Source organism: Homalodisca vitripennis, chromosome 4 (assembly GCF_021130785.1).
Source record: "Homalodisca vitripennis isolate AUS2020 chromosome 4, UT_GWSS_2.1, whole genome shotgun sequence".
NCBI classification, from domain to species: Eukaryota; Metazoa; Arthropoda; class Insecta; order Hemiptera; family Cicadellidae; genus Homalodisca; species Homalodisca vitripennis.
In genome coordinates, this window is record NC_060210.1 from 81,743,319 (window position 1) to 81,764,224 (window position 20,906).

Genomic DNA, 20,906 nt, shown 5'->3' on the forward strand with positions numbered 1-20,906 from the left:
TATGTTTTAAGGACACAATCATAGATTTTACAGTGAATTAATTTATAATAAACTTTCCTTGTACATCCTCCATGCAAAAGTAATTACGGACAGAGTTCATTTACATCTTTAAAACTATACAAATCAAATATGATAATAAAAATAACAATATCTTAAATATAAAATTCTTGTGTCACAGAATCAGAATCAGTCTTTATTGTTACATCAACGTTTATACATAGCATTGCTATAGAAACAGGTAACATTGTCATAAATTAATGTAATAATGATACATACACATATACATTCATACATATGCACATCACAATTCACATATACATATAAACATAATAAACATACATATAAGAGGTCAAGACAGCGTAACAAATTTAATGTAATCTATGTTAAAACACAATTTTAAAATTCAGGATCCATCAAATACTCATCAACACTATAATAGTTTTTTCCAACAAAAAATCTGTTAGTTTGCTTTTAAATGTTTTTGAATTGATTAAATGTTTATGTTTTTGAGGTAACATTGTATATTTTTTTGCCGTGTATATTGGAGTTTTTTCTACCAGACGCAGTCGATGTATGGGATATTGAAAATTATCTTTAAATCTTGTATTGTAATTATGATCAAAGTTATCACTTGATAAGCTTTCAAAATTTGATTGTACTGTTAGTAGGGTTTTCAGAATGTATAAATTTGGAAGTGATAAGATTTTTAATTATTTAAACAGAGGTTTGCAAGAAGTTCTAAATGATGAAAAGGTCATTAATCTCATAATTTTTTTTGGATCTTAAAAACTTTATCAAAGTCAGAAGATGATCCCCAAAATTCAATACCATATTGAATTATTGAAAAAAAGAAAGAGTAGTAAATTATTATTCTAGTTTCCAAATTAATTGAATTTCGTAACATTAGCATTTGATAACATGCCGAGTTCAATCTTCTAATAATATTTTCAATACATTTTTTCCAAGAAAAGTTTATATAAGAATAAGAATAAATTTATTTTCTCAGGATAACATAAATACATACAGTAGTTACAGAGCGTGAAAAAAAAAAAAAAACAAAACAAAACAAAAACTCTCCCAGGTCTGACCTTAATGAAGAAAAAAAAAATCAAATTATACAAACTAAAAAAAAAAAAACCTTTGTCCAAATTGTTAAGTCTTAACTACTATGTACATTACAGCAACTACAATATGAATGTTAATTAAAGTATACATCAGATAAAAGCTAACAAAATACACAACTAGAGGAAGAAAAACTAATAACATTTTTAATATGTACATATAAAACAATATTTTAAATCCTGAGAAAATTTAGGGCCTCCAAGGCAAGCCTGTTTAGAGGACACTGTGTAATTATATTATTAAAAACTAAAAAAAATAAAAAGTTCAGACAGTTAAATTTAAAAAGAAAAAAGTCCCTATAAGCTATTTTATTGAAATTTTGTAATCATGTGTAAGATAATACATGCTACTGGAATCTATTTCAGGGTAAATTTTGTGGACCATGCTTGGAAAATTAATGAAAATTTAATTCATTTATTCCTGAACCTCAATTAAAACCTCAATGTCGCAGAAAGAAAACAACCATTGTTTTTAATGTCTTCAAAAAACAGAATTTTGACTTTTTAAATTTTATTTCATTAGGAATTTTGTTAAATATTCTTGGGGCTAAAAAAAAGTAAGTTTTAGTAAAAAATGTTTTTTGTGGTTTAGGTGTTCTAAAGTTATTTGCATTGCGAAGTTTAAACCTATACTCATTAATGTCAACATCCGGTAGGTTTCCACTCATATCGTAGAACAACTTTAAAGTTTTGTACACAAACATAAATCTTAGAGGTAAAATATTAAGGCTGACAAATAGAGGGAATGAGGTTTCAGTTTTAGGTTTGTTTACTATAATTCTAATAAAATGTTTTTGAAGTTTCAAAATAGGCTGTAGCTTTGTCTTGTAAGTGCCTCCCCAACACGAAATACCATAGTCTAACCGACTGTTTACCAATGAAAAATAAAAAAGACGTAATATCTCTTTGTCACAAAAATTCCTCAGAAAATAAAAAACTCGTAAATAATTTTTTAATTTAGATTTCAATACTAATATGTGGTTATTCCAGTTTAATTCTCTGTCTAACACTACGCCTAGATATTTAACTTCACTTGCTTCTGCAACCGGTTTACAAGATAAATTGCAAATAGAATTATTGCAAAGACAATTAAAACATTTATAAATAATTGCACCGGCGTCAAAAGGCACTTGACCTCTTAAACTAAAATTAATATAACTTGTCTTCTCAGGGCTAAGAACCATTCTGTTTTTACAAAACCACCACTTTAGCGCTTTGAGATCAACATTCATAGCAAGCTCTATATCACCCCAGCTGGAGCTGGAGTAACACAAAGCAGTGTCGTCAGCAAAACAAGTTATACTACCCTGAAGACTAGCATTACAAAGATCATTGATGTAAATTAAGAAAAGAGTAGGGCCTAAAACTGATCCTTGAGGTACACCACACTTAATTTCACCCATTGCACTGAAAACTCCATTAATTTTTACACACTGTCTTCTAGATTTTAAATAATCTTGAAACCAATTTAAAACAACTCCCCTTATCCCACAGTCAAACATTTTTCCCAATAATATTCCGTGATCAACAGTGTCAAAGGCTTTTACACTGATTGATATCCAGATCAATACCTAAAAATTTTACGCTATCACATAATTTTATTTGCTGGCCGTGGAAAATCACATCCTTATAGTTAAATCAAATATATGGGTTTAAATGTTTATGTTGCTCTCCTTTAATTGTGCCGTTAGAAAATTTAGTAGTTGAGTTTTCTCTTGATTTAATTTCAATCCGTTAACCTTAAACCAGTATGCCAATTCATAAAAAGCTTGATTTAATGTATTTTCCATTTGAAAGTGAGAGTCTGCTTTAACAACTGCGGTTCTGTCATCTGCATATAATATAATTTTTGGTGAAACATTTTTAGGTAAATCATTAACGTACAGAAGAAAAAGTAGAGGTCCCAAAATAGACTCTTGAGGAATGCTAGTTACCTTACTCCTCCAAAACGGCTTTACCGATTTTTACCAAATTTTATATGCATATTTAGTATGTCTGAGAATCGGCTACTATCTATTTTTCATACCCTGAAGTGTACAGGCTGGTCCACCAATTAAATTTTGAAGATCACAGTTTTCAAAGCGCCTGCATATTGGAAATTGCAAATATGAGACAGTTACGTTTGTTATAAAGCCAAACACTATTTGAAGGCACTAAGTTAAGATCTATATTTGTGTTTTAAATAAATTATCTATGGTTGAATTTAAAGCTTGAAATTTAGACCACTTTATAATAAAGTATATGTACGTCTCTTTTAATTTTGTTGTTTTTCGCAGGACACCTCAGCCTACAAAAGATTTCAATCTTCTATCATTCAATTTTTCACTATGAGCAGTTACTACCATCATTAAGTAATTTTAATTATTTATTGAACATTACTTTAATAAATTATTGTGTGTCTGTAAAACTAACCTGATTTTTTTACTCAACCATAAACTATTCAAACGATTTTACAAAATATCCAGAAACATAAGATGGTCAGAATTTGACACCGAAGCAGTCCCTTTGAAACAGTCGGCAAGAACTATGCTAGATGAAAATTCTCTGGACTGTGCTTTTGAACTAATGTACTAATTCCAGCTCTAAATGTTCTAAAATATTAACAATGTTTTTCAGTTAAAAAGGAAACAAACGCGTAGTGTCATTGTTAAGGTACTTTTAGCTGTGCATTTTAATCAAATATTAAGTATTAGATATAAAAGATAATGTTACTATCTAACAAAATAAATTAGAATAGCCATAAATATAAACTTTTAACATATTTTCTTGATCATCGCAACAAGGCAAACTCAACATTGGTGTCGGAAATAAAATTCCTCAAACCAGTAGTGGTCTTATACATGCAAAGGAGCGGGTAAATGCTAGAAGTGCAGATGTAAGGGACAATGTAGTCTGACATTTACTTTACATTTAAACATTGTTATTAAACCAAAATTATTTGTTTTTTTACAAAAGTGGGGTTATCAGAGCTGTGTACGTATATATACTGTATTTTTTTTATCAGAAAAGAGGCACAATCAGCAATGGAAAGAACACTAATATCAAATTAAATTACAATGATGATAAATAAACCAGTTTAGAATTTTTTTTCTCCATGTTGAGAAGAAGTGAAACTCAACATTAGCGTTGGAAATATAATTCATACGAATACGAACCAGAAGTCTTCATACAGGTTTGCACCGTAGTTTGTAGAAAAGCATCGGTGCAGAAGTATTGCTTTTCACACAGGCAATTATATGTGGCATGCTCTCGAGTGGGCAAACCATTCAGTTTGTTTGTGTTAGCTGAAAATTGGCTAGCAAACAATATTGTAGAACCCATTGTGTTAAGGGATTGATGTTGTAATTAGTAATATTATCATGTGTATCATATATGATAATTATCTATACAGAATAAATTATATTAAATGAGAAAATATGAATGTTTAATGTTTTATAATTTTTATATCCCATCATCGTTTACAGCGCTCCATGCTACTTCTACTCATACCACACATACTACATTTGCACATACTAATAAGAATTTATATGGCAAAACAATGTTTGTCAGGTTAGCTAATAATAAATAAATAAATGTATTATATATAAATTTTCAACAACAAACAATGGTAGAATATAATTATGGTTCTGGCAGTACCACATTTAAGCAAATTGTTTGTGCTCATTCCACTTCTAAACTTTGATATTGCTAAGCGATTTGCGCTTCTTGAATTTAATTAGAAGATAGAGTAGCATGTAGTTGAATTATAACTCTTTTCTCAATTTGATCCATTTCACATGTCATTGTTATTTTCCTGATTTGTTGTTGCAGTTTAAATAATATTTTTCTATGTTGATAATAGATTTGTTGATTTTTAACTAACTTATTTAATAAATGCATAAAAATAAATAAAATAGAGTGTAAAAAATGAATTTGGTTGATTTAAATATTAGAATGAACAGAGAACGTCTCTTAAAAGAGCTAATCAAGCAATTATCTACACTAATTATAACTGATATATAAGATCAGTTATAATTTAGTGCAGTTGCATGCTTTGTAGTCCAACTAAATAAAGGAGGGTTCAAATTTTCTGATTTAGAAGTGACAGTATCTTATACAAGTAAAACTACAATAGCAACCTTCCATTCTGTATGTCCAATTTCAAATGTGTTCACAAAATAACAATGAGATCCAATTTATGATTCTGGAGAAGAAATTCCTACCTCATGCAGGACGGTGTACAGCTCTGGATCTGAATATCTGTGGAAGGGATCTAAGTTAGTGCGGAGTGTTCCAGAGAATAATACAGGATCCTGTGGGATAATTGAGATGTGGGAGCGTAGAGCCTCCAAGGAAATTGTATTGGTGTCCACAGCATCAATGATCACAGAGCCTTCAAGTGGTGCCAGGCGGAACAGAGCGGCGATCAGAGATGACTTTCCGGCACCAGTACGACCAACAATACCCACCTAATAGTGTAACCACCAATATGTGTTACCATTTTACTAGCAAAGTAAACATTTGGTACAAGTATAAGAATGTATCCTTGGGTTATTACCATTATCCCATGACGTCTCGAAATAGTGTATTAACTGCAAATTATTGAAAACTCTGTTTAATTATATAATATTTACGATCAAAAGATAAAGGTTTCTCATGAAGAAAAAAAATTACCAGAACGTCTGGTTCCTTACTGGTGTAATTATTTTCTGCTGAACAGTAGTTCATGTTTGTACATTGGTTCTAAATAAACTACATCTAAGTAGCTATTTTTTGTTAAATTTTAATACAACATGTTGTTTTATTACAACTTTGATACCTTATAAAGCTATGATATATACCTATTCACAAATTTATGATCTGGTAAAACCTGAAATCAATATTTTTGAATCTTATAAGACAGGACTAACTTGTCTGTGAATTAAATTTTGTGATTAGTTTGCTTACCTCCAAATTAAAAGTACCAATATACAAGGTTGATCAGGGTTCAGGTTTTTGACAAGTGGTCCTTTACTCCAATAAGCTTGCAAAAATTATTCATAAATTTCAAATTTTATTAATAGGGTGTTGTATAATGTGCATAACTTAAATAAATGCATACGCACAAAATGTTGCTACATTTCACTGATAAAACTTACAATTCATTCACTCCATAAATTTATGTTCAAAGAAATAATTTTAATTACCTTTTCCTGTGGTAGAACCAAAAAGTTAAGATTGCGCAAGACATATGGTTCACTGATATCATATCTCATGAATACTTTTTTCATCTCGATCATTCCAAATTGAGGCCAGCTGGGATCAGGAGTTAATGTTTCATCTGAAATAAGCAGTATGTGATGTAGCAATAGTGCGTTTAACTCTCTACTTGGCAGTGGCCTATATAGTGAATGTGTGATATTGCTAAGAATAAACACAGTCAGGACGATATATCTAAATGTATATGTGCTAAGTTAAGGAGACCAGTTATTGTGCTAGCTAGTTTAAATCTAATAGTGCTATTGTTCTGCCTGATCAGTGAAACCTAGAAAATTTTACTAGATGTGTGGTGCTAACTCTTCTTGACTAGACATAAGAGTGTATTTTTAAGTTTTATTCATAAAATGTAAAATAGTTCCTGTCTGAGTATAACATAACTGTAAATGCCTAGTTTATAATATTTTAGTTCCATAACTTTTTAACAATATACATATAATAGGAATTAAATATCCCAAATGTATATTTGTCTTTGTATTAAAAAGATTAAACAAAAATAAATTTTAACCCTTTGCACTCGGATGGGCCATTTAGGTGGCCGACGTCGTTTCTGTGCCAGCTCTATATTGATTCATGACCGTTCGTCTTCTCAGGTCGGGTAGGCCACTATAGTGGCAGCCGCCATTGTTGTATTCAGATCGGAGCAGTTTGTATTGGTTTTGTCTGTGAGGTCGGATGGGCCACTCTGGTGACCACTAGTGATTTCCCTACGCGCTAAGTAGGGCCACTCTGGTGGCCACTCAACATATTTATTTATTTCTTTTTTTTTAACAATATCCAGTTACTATGGTAACAAAGGTATATTTTGGAACTTTTGAAGAACAGTTGGGAACACTGATTATATTTATAATTTCTTCCGTTTACGAAAAAAAAACTTTTAAACACATGATGTCAACGGCCATGCCATTACTTCACTGCTTGTTGCTTACTACTTCGTTCCTGCATCTGTTATGTGTTTATTCAGCTGTTTTGAGTGATTACTGTGACTATTTGAAAAGTGTGATTTAAGTACCTAGTTTACCTTTAGTAATACCTTATTTTTTACATCATATAAAGGTAGGGTAATCTAAAATTGTACAATATTACCGAAGACATTACACCACATGTATAACCTTAGTATCTTGGTTATATGGTTAGGTTTTTAGCAAATGAGGCTGTCTATGTGTTGTTATTAATATCAAAATGACTAACAAAAATGTTTATGTAGACAAATCTGACGATATTAGAGAATTGCTTGATGAGTATATTTCTAATAGCGATTCTAATCATGAAAGCGATGTTGATTCTAACATTGGAGAACAATTTGATGAATTCAGACGAAGTGAAATAGATCAAATAAATGATACTTTGCCGGAAAGCCCAATTGATCAGGATCCAGATAATGTTTATCTAGATGGGCCCGATTATGAAATAGAACATGAAGACCCCTTTGATATTGAAAATGTAAATGAACACGGCAGTGAGAACAACAATGTAAATGGACCTGATTCTACTAACGAAGATGGAGATTTAAATGAAAACGAAGGTGAAATAGATGATGCAGGTTGGAGGGAATGGAATGACAATGATGTGGGGTTTGAAAAATTTAGATTTGTACTCAACAATGGCTTTAAACCACCTCAAGGCCAAACCCCTCAAACTGAACTTGATTTTTTAACATTATTTCTTACAGATGAACTAATTAATGAACTTGTTAATGAAACCAACCGGTACGCCACAGAAAAAATTCAAAAAAATGCCCCATTGCGGAAAAAATCAACTTGGTGGAACTGGACAGAAGTGACAAATAAAGAAATGAAGGCCTTTTTCGGGGTACTAATTAACATGGGACTAAATCCTAAGCCAGAATTGGATGACTATTTTTCTTCTAATATTGTAGATTACCAGCCTTTTTTTAAGAACACTTTTTCTAAATAAAGGTTTAAACAGATTTTTTGGAACCTTCATGTACATCCTCCCCATAGTAGTGGTCCCATAAGAGGAACCCTAACACGCTCTGGAAAAGTGCGAAAAGTAGTGCAATATTTGGATAAAATGTATAGAAAATATTATGTTCCACAGCACAAGATCAGCGTGGATGAGAGTACCGTTGCCTTTAAAGGCAGAGTACATTTTAAAGTCTATAACAAGGATAAACCCATAAAATGGGGTATAAAGATTTTTGTTATCGCAGAAGCAAGCACCGGCTATATTTGTGGCCTAGAACCTTACTTAGGTAAGACAACTACAGAAACTCTGATTAGGCCAGATTTGCTTGTAACAAGCAGAATAGTGCTGCACTTGGTGAAGAAACTGGAAGACGATTACGGCAGTGTACAAGGCTTTCATATTTTTACAGATCGCTATTACACCAGTGTAGAACTGGCATCTGCACTTCATCAAATGAAAGTACACTTGACAGGTACAATAATGCGTAATCGCAAAGGGTTACCCACAAAAATCAGATCTTCTAAAAAAACACAGAAAAGTAAACTAAAAAAAGGAGATATTAAAGTATACAGAAAGGAAAATAAATTTTCTATTGTACACTGGAAAGACACAAATGACGTGACTGTTCTTAGCACTTTGTATGATGCCTCTGTACAAACAGTTAGACGTGTCAAGAAAGGGGGAGCCGTTGTCAGTGTAAATAAACCAAAGTCTGTTTGTAAATATAATGAATCGATGGGTGGTGTCGACCTGACAGACCATTATATTTCAAGTTACCCATTCATCCGCAAGTCAATAAAATGGTGGAGGAAGGTTTTTTTTGGTTGTTTGAAACAGCCATTGTAAATTCTGTTCACAAAGAATAGACCAGAAAATGCCAAAGTCCGACAAAGAGTTTTCAGGAAAAATCTGGTAAAGCAATTAGTGGGGGACAAACAAAATAAAAACAAAAGAAGCAGGCCACCCAGCATTGAACAAGAAGAACGTTTGAATGGCAAGCTTCATGTATTGATGCCTCTTGAAGGTAAAAAATTGAAGGACTGTATTGTTTGCAGTGGACGAGGTGAAGGTTCGTCAAGGAAACGAACAAAATTAATATGTGATACTTGTGAGAGTAAACCAGGACTTTGTGTTGGACTTTGTTTTCAAAAATATCATACAGAAAAAGACTTCAAAAATTAGTTTGTGTCAACAACAACAAAAAATTATATGTATTTTGTATGTATTACATAATTTTTTGCATTTTCAATGTTTTTTATTAATATTAATTAATACTAATATTGTATTATATTCCAAAGAAAATCAGAAAACTAAAAAAATAGATACCTTAAGTTGTTAAATGAATTAAAACAATATAATTTAAATTTATTATTGGCCTTTTAATTATTAAAAACCCAAGGTGATTCACAATTGTATTAGATGGAGATGGTGATTCACAACACAGAAAAGGTGGAGTGGCTGTCTTTGCAAACTTAAACCTTAAAAATAAAATTACAGTAATATCCTTATCAGGAACCACATCAGAACTTATATGTGAAACCATCCTTCTAAAAACTGAGATGAAACAAGGATTCTTGCACCTTTTAGGTTTATACAGGCCACCTAGTAGCAACTTGGAAGAAGCATTAGATATTTTATCATCTGAATTGGACAAAATAACATCTTTTAAAAACCCGGTACTCGTAATAGGGGATGTCAATGTAGACAACCTGGTGGCAAGCAACGACAGAAGAAACTTGGACGATATGATTCACGGCTATGGACTGAGCAGACTTCACCTACCCCCTACAAGAATAACCAGTCACAGCAAGACTTCTATAGATTTCATATGCACAAACATTAACGAAACTGAAATATCAACCAGAGTGCTAAAAACAGGCCTCTCAGATCACACTGCCCAGTTATGCTTTATCTCTACAAACATGACAAGCCCCACGCAGACACAATCATACAAAAGACAATTTAACACAAGAACCGTAGAAGAACTGAGGTATAATCTACAAGCACAGGACTGGTCACAAGTTATGCTCACAGACAATGTGGATGCTGCTTATAAAGCGTTTCATGGGATCCTCCAATCTGCAATGAACATAGCCTGCCCTCTCAAAATAGTAAAAAATAAAAGAAATCCCACCAAGAATATATGGGATGATGAAAGCCAGGCGCTAAAAAATGCATACTTAGAAGCACTAAATCGAGAACACATTACGGGCCATCCTGACGACAAAAAAGAAACAGCCCAAAGGAAAAAATCCTACGATTTAAAACTAAAAACACTAAGAAAACAGCTTAACTCCTCCTACATTGAAAGATCTGACAACAAATCAAAAGCCATGTGGAAAGTGATTAATAATGAAAGAAAAGAGAGATCAGAAAAAACTCAACTTGAACGCTTAAACATACAGGACTACGCATCAGACTCTCCAATAGACATTGCCAATTACTTAAATAGCTTCTTTGCTACAATTGCTGACAGAACACTTGATACCAAAGGAAATGAACAACGAACAACACACACAATAGAACCAAATTACATACCCCAAATACCAAGACTAATTTTCCAGGAGACAAATGAAATAGAAGTCGGAGACATCATAGACACCTTAAAATCAAAAACATCAACAGGAGACGATGAAATATCTTCTAAATTGGTCAAACAATGCAAACATGAAATTATCACTCCACTAACAACTATTATAAACAAATCACTTTTACAAGGGACTTTTCCCAGCGGGTTGAAACTCGCAAAAATTTATCCAAAATATAAGACTGGAGCAACTGACGAAGCCACCAGTTATCGGCCAATCTCACTTATCTCCACTTTTTCCAAAATCCTGGAGCGAGTAGTGCTAACTAGACTACTGGACCATCTCAAACAGCACCACCTTCTTACTCCGAGACAACATGGTTTTGTAAAAGACAGATCTACAGCAACAGCACTGGTCCAACTAATTGAAACCATCATTGATAAATTGGAAGCAGGATATATAGCCACAAGTATACTTTTGGACTTTACCAAGGCCTTCGATTGTCTAGACCACAAGCTCATTACAAAAAAACTGCAAACTCTGGGAATCATTGACAAAGAAATAGACTGGTTCAAGAGCTACCTCAGCAATAGGACACAGATTGTGGAAATTACTTACACTACACACAACACAGTCAAAAAAGTAAAATCTGAACCACTACCAGTAAGCAGAGGAGTGCCGCAAGGCTCTGTTCTTGGACCTGTCTTGTATATCCTTCTGACTAGCGACTTTCCAGAATACCTTCAAAACTATTGTGAAATGGTAATGTACGCTGATGATACAGCCCTTATTATAGCAAACAAAAACAAAGATCAACTAGACATTGACTCCTTTGTAGCTTTCAATATGGCTAAACAATATTGCAACCTAAATGATTTGGTTTTAAATGAATCAAAAACCCAACAACTAATTTTTACAGCTACTCAAAATAACTATCATGGTCTCCCAGAAGTAACTACAATAGAATTCGGAAAATATTTAGGACTCACCTTGGACCGAAATTTATCTTGGGAACCACACATCAACCAGCTCTGTCAAAAACTAAATAGCAGTCTTTACGCAATAAGGAGAATTGCACAAATCAGCAACACTGATGTAGCTATGACAGCATACTACTCGTTGTTTGAATCTCACTTGAGATACGGCCTGATAGCCTGGGGAGGCACGACAATCTCAAATCTCCAAAGGGTGCTGGTTCTACAAAAAAGGACAATTAGAGCTCTAAAAGGACTAGGACCACTTGACACATGCCGAACAGCCTTCAAAGAACTGAGAATTCTGACTGTAGTAGGACTCTACATCCAAGAGACAATCCTCTATACTATCAAATCAGGGCAAGCAAGGACTGGAGACAGACACTCCTATAAAACCAGACACAGGAGCAACTTTCTCCTAAATCAACATCATCTCAGCTTATTTGAGAGGAAACCTTCTTATCGAGGAGCAATGTTCTTCAACATTCTACCTGAATCCCTAAGAAGACTGCCAGAAAAGAACTTCAAAGCCTCCTTGAGAAACTGGCTACTGGAGCGACCAATTTACACAATCCAAGAATTTGTTCAATGTAGAACACACAATTTTTGACAAACAATAACTCATACACCAATTGTAACATAAACATGACTTTTGCCCTGTTCTCCAAGAATATGTGCAATAAAGAATATTCTATTCTATTCTAGATAAGCAAAAATACGTTCCGACCTGGCAAAGCACAATGGGAATTTACTAACCGAGCAGAGAGCAAAGCGGCCATTGCCACAATAGTGGCCGTGCCGACTGCACAGGACAATGAGGTTAGTTCATCAATCGAGCTGCCACGGAAACAGCTGTGGGCAGTAAAGTGGCCCATCCAACTTGAGAGGACAATCATTAAAACACCCATCCGATGGCAAAGGGTTAAATTAGTTTTCATTCCTTCTTTAAAGATTTAAAATTATTATGCAAATAACAAGGAAGATATTGAAAAATCTGGGGAGGTAAACAACAAATATGGTTGCCGAGCTGACAATGAAATTAGTGCGGCCATCTATATTGGCCATACGAGTTGCGTGGAAAACTGCAGCAAAATAAAGGCGAGCTGTCTGCAACCTTGGTGTGGCCAGTGCTGCTGGCCTTTAGAGCACAAAGGGTGTGTTTATTCCTTCAAAAGAAGTAAGTATTATTGCCATTTAAAATCAATTAAACTATTTTATACAAATTTTAATTTTATAGCTCAGTAGTAACATTAAATTCTTATAGTTTGACAGTAAATTAAAAAATAAAAACTGATAATTCACTGCAAAGCTGTCACCTCCCATAACAATTAGTTACACAAATAAAAACAAGAACTACCCTTGTAGGTACTGATATTGATTTATCAATTACAGGGATGATCATATATCAGTACCCTCATTACATTTCAAAATGTATTACAGGATTCAATTTTTTGTGTTTGTGATACCTCCGTCAGTTTCTTCTGACTCCAAATGCATGTACTCCACGGAGCGTTCTATACAAGTCATCTGATTAGCAACCTCAGCTGACATCTTCATCCCCCACTGTAGGAAGTTCATGATAGTAAGAGATTGGGTTATAATCAGGCCGGCATCAGTACCCCACGAATCTGCAAATATTTACAGTCATAACTAGCACACTCGAGCATTTACAAGATAAACTATTAGCAACATTTATGAACTAAAATTTATGTTGACTGTCATATACCACACCTTGGTTAAAATAAATAATTACAACATAATACCATCTGTACTGATTTAATTTAAAATGTTTTCTTATGACTTAACAAAATTGATCTTAAAACATATTTCCTTGCATTTAATAATACTTAAACATAAATAATGATGTTAATTACAATATTGGACATGTAAATACACTATTAGCCATAATAAACAGTACTGAAACTGAATCAGCTGTAGTTGCCTTCTTGATTAGCTGATTCAATTGTTGATTGTTGCCACAGCTTCGTGTTTATTTCTTCTTTCTTATTTGAGGTTGGTTTTTGCTAACAAGGTGCTAATAATGGTAGAGAAAGTTTTTATCATAGAGCATTATTTTTGCTCATACGGAATTGGACGTACGGGTGGGCCAAGTTTGTCATACACTGCTTTACATTTTTAGGAACATTTCCACAAAAACCCGCCTAGTAATACTGTGATTCTTAGTGTTGTTGAAAAATTTTGAAGATCAGGTAGTGTTTTGACACAGCGAAAGGGCTTTTCAGGTCGCCCAACTACTGTCTGTACAAATGAAAACCACGGAAAAATGTTGCAGCAAGTGTTACAGTCACTGAAAAGAAGCCTAATGCGAGCTTCTCTTAAACTGAATATTAGCAATACGTCAATGCGAAGAATGTTCAAAAACATTGGTGGTTTTCTCTACAAGATACAAACTGGACAACCTTTGAACTGTAGAAACAAACTAGCCAGAATTCAGTTCTGTGCTTCAATGTTAGCAATATGCTATGCAGAACCTGAGTTTCTGAGTGATGTACCGTTTACAGATGAATGCCATGTGCACCTTAATGGTTTCATAAACAAGCAGACAACACGTTACCTTGGATTTGAACGTCCTGACCTTGTAGAGAGGCCACAGCATAGTAAGCGTGTAACCATTTGGTGCGATGTGTCTGGGAGAGGTGTAGGGAGACCATACTTTTTTGAAGACAACAATGAAAAGACTCTTACTGTAAATCAGTATCGATATAGAGCCATTCTTGATCTTTTGCGAGAGACCTCAGGAGATTTTGTTGTGCACGAAACCTGCCGTTAAATTCACAGTGGTTCCAGCAAGATGGCACAACCAGTCACACTGCCGTTAACAACATTGCTTTCCTCCAACAAACCTTTGGCAACCGTCTCATCTCCCTTAGAACAAACTTTCCTTACCCAGCCCACTCCCCCGATCTTACAACACCGGATGCCTACGTCTGGGGAATGTTGAAAGAAAACATTTTCTGTGAGGACACACCATCTATCATCGTTCAACTCAAAGAAAAAATAACCATGTGTATTAGGAGAATGCAACAACCCCTATTCACAAAAATGATGCAAAACCTAAAAGAACGGTATGAGTGTTGCCTCAAACTGAACGAGGGTCATATTGAACATGTTAATACCCGAGTATAACTGATTTTGCATCCTTTGACTTGTATTTATTGGTAAATTCTTTATGTGTTTATCATAATAAAATATTACCATTTCAGTACTGTTTATTTTGGCTAATACTGTGATAATTACCTGTTTTGAAAAGAATAAAGGAGAAAACACAAATTGCCACGTAGATATTTATGATGATTTCTTGAGCCAATGATAGAAACGCCATTACGTAGTAGAAGATATGGGTCACACTTGTATGTGAATCCTTCGAAAAAATAATTGAAAGAATAAAATGATACAGCTATGAATTGTGAACAAATTAAAAATATTCTTGCAATACAATTTTTATCTACACTTATAATTTAAACAGTGTGTTAAGATTAAAAACGTAAAATTTCATTTTTTACCCTTTGACCTTCATAAGCTGATTAAATCAACTTTTAAAAGCCTTTCTCATATTTCCGTATGTTAATCTAATCGTCACAGGGGTGTGTCTGAATATTGTTACAGGTTAAGATAATTAATTTTCTTAAAACAATTATTTACTATAACTAAGTTCTGTGGATGGAGTTTATTAAACACTTGGGCATTAATTCTCTATTTTATATTGTTGCCAAAGAAAGATTTTAATAAAATAGTTCAAATGTTCACAAAAGTAATTTTTTAGTACTGTACTTTATTTATAATTTAGTAAAAAGAACAGTGGTGTTTAATTTAAGAATAAAATGTAATATGTTTTTAAATATGACACAGACATAAAATATAACAAGTATTAACTACCCGAAAAAGTGGCATTACAATAACGCTGTGACAGGACAGCTTGTAATGTAACTGACTGCCTTTGCAGTTGAACTATTGTAAAAGTGTGCACTTATGGTAATTTTAAATCTAAACCACTTTACATCTGTTAAATTGCACTTTAAAGACTAAAAAGTTGTGACTGTGTACCTGCTTATGTATTTGAAACACTAATAATTTGAAACATTACCACTTCTGGACAACATCCATTCTTTTGACACAAATCATAGAGGCTATGGATTTCTCCCAATTTTATCCATAGTATATTCAATGTTTCTAGTTGGTATAACTGTGTAAAATATTTATATTTATTTTTTATTGCAGCCAGCTTATTTTTCATGTTTGTAAGGAGAACACTCACAGCTGTAGTTGTGTATAATTGCATGTTCATTCTAAAGCAATGAAAGCTAAACAATGTTCATCTAGGTTCGTTATGAATAATTGAACAAATTTTTGAGGTGAAATAATATACACATTTTTCATTTTTATAATGAATTCAAAAAACACTTAAAGTGTAATTGGTGAAGTTTCATAAAATATCACCTACAGATCTTAAGATACAATTTAAAACAATTACAAAAATATTTTATAGAAGAATGACTATAATTTGTCTGTAAAACTAAGCCAAACCATGAGAAATAGAAATGTGTAATGCTAAAACGCCTTTTAAATTATATTGCCAATGCTTCCAGTAAAACATTATAACATATCTTGACCAGAAATATTTTTATTTATTTTACGAGAATCAAAAGTAAAAATATTTATATTTTTGCATGTTGAAAATGTGTAATGTATAGAAAATAAAATTTTTTAGTAAACATATTTTTTGAATAATGAATGTGACCAAATAAACTTGTTAGTTAAAAATAGTGAGATTAATACAATTTAGTTACAGATAAATAACTGTCTTGGCCATGATGAAATTGCAGTTCATACCACCATGGTGGATGCAACAACTCTCAATAATCTGTCACAGTATTCAATCAAAACTTCTTTGTGAAAATAGTATGGTGGTCAAAGTATTAATTTAATACTTAAGACTACATAATTTCTTAAAATATAAAAACATGTTTACAAAATCTTTTCATAATGCTTTAACAAAATTTGCTTTTTGCAAATTTTTCTATAGAATATTTAAATATAAGGTTGTACAGTATTTTCTTTTAAGTGCACTATATCTCTATGTGGGAAGGATGGTCAAACAACTACCCACTTAGTTCTGATATCAACCCATGAGTACATGCAACTGCAAGCAGCCTAATGTTATTATGTTATTACAGCACAATCAAGATGGCTACCTGACTAGTCTTGCAGTGAAAGTGATCCAGTAATAAGTTTAGTTTTAAGTGGGAAATAGTGACTACATAATACTTCCTACGGACTATAACTTACCAGAAATTACTGTGAGTCATTTTTAGCCATTAAAAAATTCATAAAACAAAGTAATTAATCAGAAAATACTCATATTTGAAGCTACACTCTCAAGTGATCACATTTCATTTTTGGAGGTAGTAAATATGTGAAGTTTTTTAGTGGGTAAAACAACAGAAACTCTACTAAACAACTCACCTTGACACCACACAACTGTAAGTCTCACTATTATTAACAAGCACAAGAGAAACAACAATTGCAAGATAAGATTTTGAATTAAACATACTGCCACCCAGTTGGTTTAATTTTGATCATTGGACACCATATCAACTTCATAACTACTAATCTTGACACTTGAAACATTATGGTTCTTAATACAAGAAAAGGATCTTAGTTTTTCAGAATTAATATATTTCTATTACATGAAGAATTGATTACTTTTTAACATTGACAACTAATAACCACCAAGTGTGACGTCACAGCCAACTCATTGCTGTTAACACATCAACTTCCAACACTACATCAGCCAGGTGGCGGACAAACAGACAGCAGAGCAAGTGTGTCAGGCAGCCGGGAGCACTAACCTCAGCTGCTGACACTGCGTCTGCTGGTAACTGACCTTAGACATCTGCTTGCTATTCATTGCACTGCCACTAATTTAAACCGTGAATATTTTTATGTTCTGCTACAGTTCCTCATACTTACATTAATTATTTTTACCATTACTTAATTTCACTAACTCATTTACTCATTTCATTTCACAGAATACAATGCCCACAAAGTATCCATGTGGTAATTGTGGTATTGGAGTCAGATTTTCCGGCATAAAATGTACTGGTCTCTGTAAAAAATGGTATCATGCAGGATGTCAGAATATCATAGAAAAGGACCTCAAAAAGTGGTCAACTCAAAAAATTGGAATATGGCGATGCACAAACTGTTTGGCAGACAAACATTCACACCTATTGACCCAAGAATTGACTGACTCACTTTCCCTAAATAGCTCAGACACCATTGAAGATCTGAAAAACAGTCTTAATTTACTAGATAACTCAAGCAGTCAAGAAGACAAACTGGAAATGGCTGCAAAAATAGGGTCTGCGTTAGTAGAGGAAAATGAGCTCTTAAAAGAAGAAATATTCAATCTAAGGACAAAACTAAGTATTATGGAGGACAAATTTGAGGAACTTGAGAATGAAGATAAGAAACACCTAGATAAAGTAGAAAACCTGTTACAGCTGAACGCAGACATTCAAGCTCAACTGACTAAAGAGAAAAACCTTCACCTAGAAGCGCAAAGCATCTACGAGGAACATGACCTCAAACTAAGTCATTTAATTGATGGTTATGTTAAGAAAATAACAGAGCTTGAAAAAACTATTTCTGCACTGAAAAATAAAATAAAAAATCAAGACACTAAAACCAAGACTTTTCAAAATTCCGCAACACAAACCTCCCCCACTACTGAAGTAATTGACAGTCCCACTTTCCTGCTATTAGGAATGTCTGACATCAAAACAAAACTTGACCGGTTGGAGACAGCTATTAACACCCTAACCTCAGGAGACAGTCAAACCTGCCAACAAAAACTGATAGAACACAGCTCATCCCTGACTTCAGGAGACAGCCAAACCTGCAAAGAAAAACTGACAGATACATTGACAGAATACAGCTCATCCCCGACCTCAGGAGACAGCCAAACCTGCAAGGAAAAACTGACTAATACTTTGACAGGATGCAGCAGCAAACTGCAAAGGCATAAAAAGTCAGGGAATGCCAACCCCCCTGTACAAAGAATTAACCTAACTACCACAAAAAAAGAACATACACCCCAGGTAGTTAGAAGCAAAAAGGCAAATGTTTTTAGTGTCTCCCTTAAAGTGGCAAAAGCTGCTGAAAAATCAAATGCCCAGAGGCTCGAAAAACCAGCCAAGTTAAGTTAAAAAATGAGCTTGAGAAACTCTCCACCTCTAAATGCAAAGTTAAAGAGAAGTGAGGAAAGTTATGAGGACTTCTTTCTAAAAAATATTGCTTTCTTCAAGAAGCATATGAGGACACACTACGGTTATGCTGGGACTACAGATGATCCATCACAGATAAACCAAATATCTCTGCACACAACTATTTTTGACGACAGTTTGCCCGACAGTATCGTGCTCCCTGCAAATCACACTGCTTCCACAGACAACAGTCCAACAACTTGCACAGAGAACACTTTTTTAGAGGAAGGAACACAACAAGAGAATATAATGGAATGAAACAAAAAACCCAGGATCAAATCTCAATAGCTCACCAAAATATAGATGGCCTAAAAAACAAAATAGAAAGACTGACACACTTCCTCCACAAGTTCAATCCACACATAATAATTCTAACAGAACATGGGCTAAATAGTGATCACTTGAAGAACACCAGGATACCTGAATACGAATTCATCGGAGGCTTCTCCAGAACTCACCACAGGAAGGGAGGAGTTGCTGTATTTGTTAGCTTTAAACTAAAAAATACAATCAGCATAGTATCCATCTCTGACATATCATCTGAGCTATCGTGTGAAGCCATTTTACTAAAGATAACATTTAGAAAATCCAACTTTTACTTAATGGGAATCTACAGATCACCACACAGCAGGCTAGAAAACTCACTGGATGCATTATCAGCTGAACTGGACAAAATACACTGTATAAACAATCCAATAGTCATTATGGGTGATATTAATGTGGACAATTTGACGAACAATAATGACAACCAAACCTTGACAGATGCCCTAGAAGGATACAACATAAAAAGACAAGAACTGCCTCCCACACGAATTACACATCATAGCCAGACATCTATTGATTGTATCTGTACAAATCTGAACGAGGACCATCTATCATATGAAGTAATCAGCTCAGGACTATCTGACCACACAGCACAAATCTGCTACATCAAGACAGACTTACAAAATGACAATACCGGTACAGCAAAATCCAAAAAAAGACTAATCAATCACAATACAATAGAGGAAGTGAGGAAAATCCTAGCCTCCCAAGACTGGTCACAAATTACTCAAAAAACAGACACAGAAACAGCTTTTTCAGCCTTTAACAGCGTTATGAAATACGCGATGGACATATCTTGCCCACATAAAACTTTTAAATTAAAAACCAATCACGCAAAAAGAGTATGGGATACTGAAAGTGAGACACTACGAAAATCATATTTGGAAGCCTTGAACATAGAAATACTTACTGGAGATGTAAATGATAAAAGGGAAACAGCAACTAGGAAGAAGATGTATGATCTTAAGCTAAAAGAACTTAAGAAGAAGCAAAATGCGGAATTCATAGAGCAGGCTGACAATAAATCAAAAGCTGTCTGGAGGGTAATCAACTCTGAAAGAAAACAAAACACCACAACCATAATTCCAGCAAGTTTCATTGTTGAAGGTGAATTACACGATTCTCCCAATAACATTGCCAATGCTTTAAATCAATTTTTCTCCAGAATAGCAGAGAAGACACTTGACAAAAATAAAACACTGAATCAAAATCCTACACCAGCAAATGTTATTCAGGCTCACTTTGTTACTAACTTGCAGCACCACAACACTACTGAAGAAGAAATAGGAACAATTATTGACTCCATGAAAGCTAAAACATCTGCTGGAGAGGACGACATTTCTTCAAAGCTAATTAAACATTGTAAAAGTGAACTTTTAACCCCACTGACAACTCTTATAAACAAATCTCTGGACGAAGGAATTTTCCCTAACAGTCTAAAAGTGGCTAAAGTCTATCCCAAGTACAAAAGTGGCCAAATCAATGACGCTGTTAACTATCGACCAATAT

At 33.7% G+C, this 20,906-nt stretch overlaps 1 protein-coding gene across 2 annotated transcripts in view; it reads right to left on the reverse strand.

Moving 5' to 3' along the window:
• LOC124359632 (ATP-binding cassette sub-family C member 4-like) overlaps positions 1 to 20,906 on the reverse strand; it is a 114,865-nt gene that overhangs the window by 17,620 nt on the left and 76,339 nt on the right. For both annotated transcript variants that reach the window (XR_006922179.1, XM_046812536.1), the window contains exons 21-24: positions 15,046 to 15,169; positions 13,254 to 13,415; positions 6,287 to 6,420; positions 5,324 to 5,569 (exon numbers count right to left, since the gene is read on the reverse strand). Coding sequence is in view for 1 of the 2 variants with exons in the window: in XM_046812536.1 (XP_046668492.1) it covers positions 5,324 to 5,569; positions 6,287 to 6,420; positions 13,254 to 13,415; positions 15,046 to 15,169 (666 nt within the window). In the remaining variant the exon portion in view is untranslated. The remainder of the gene's footprint in view (positions 1 to 5,323; positions 5,570 to 6,286; positions 6,421 to 13,253; positions 13,416 to 15,045; positions 15,170 to 20,906) is intronic.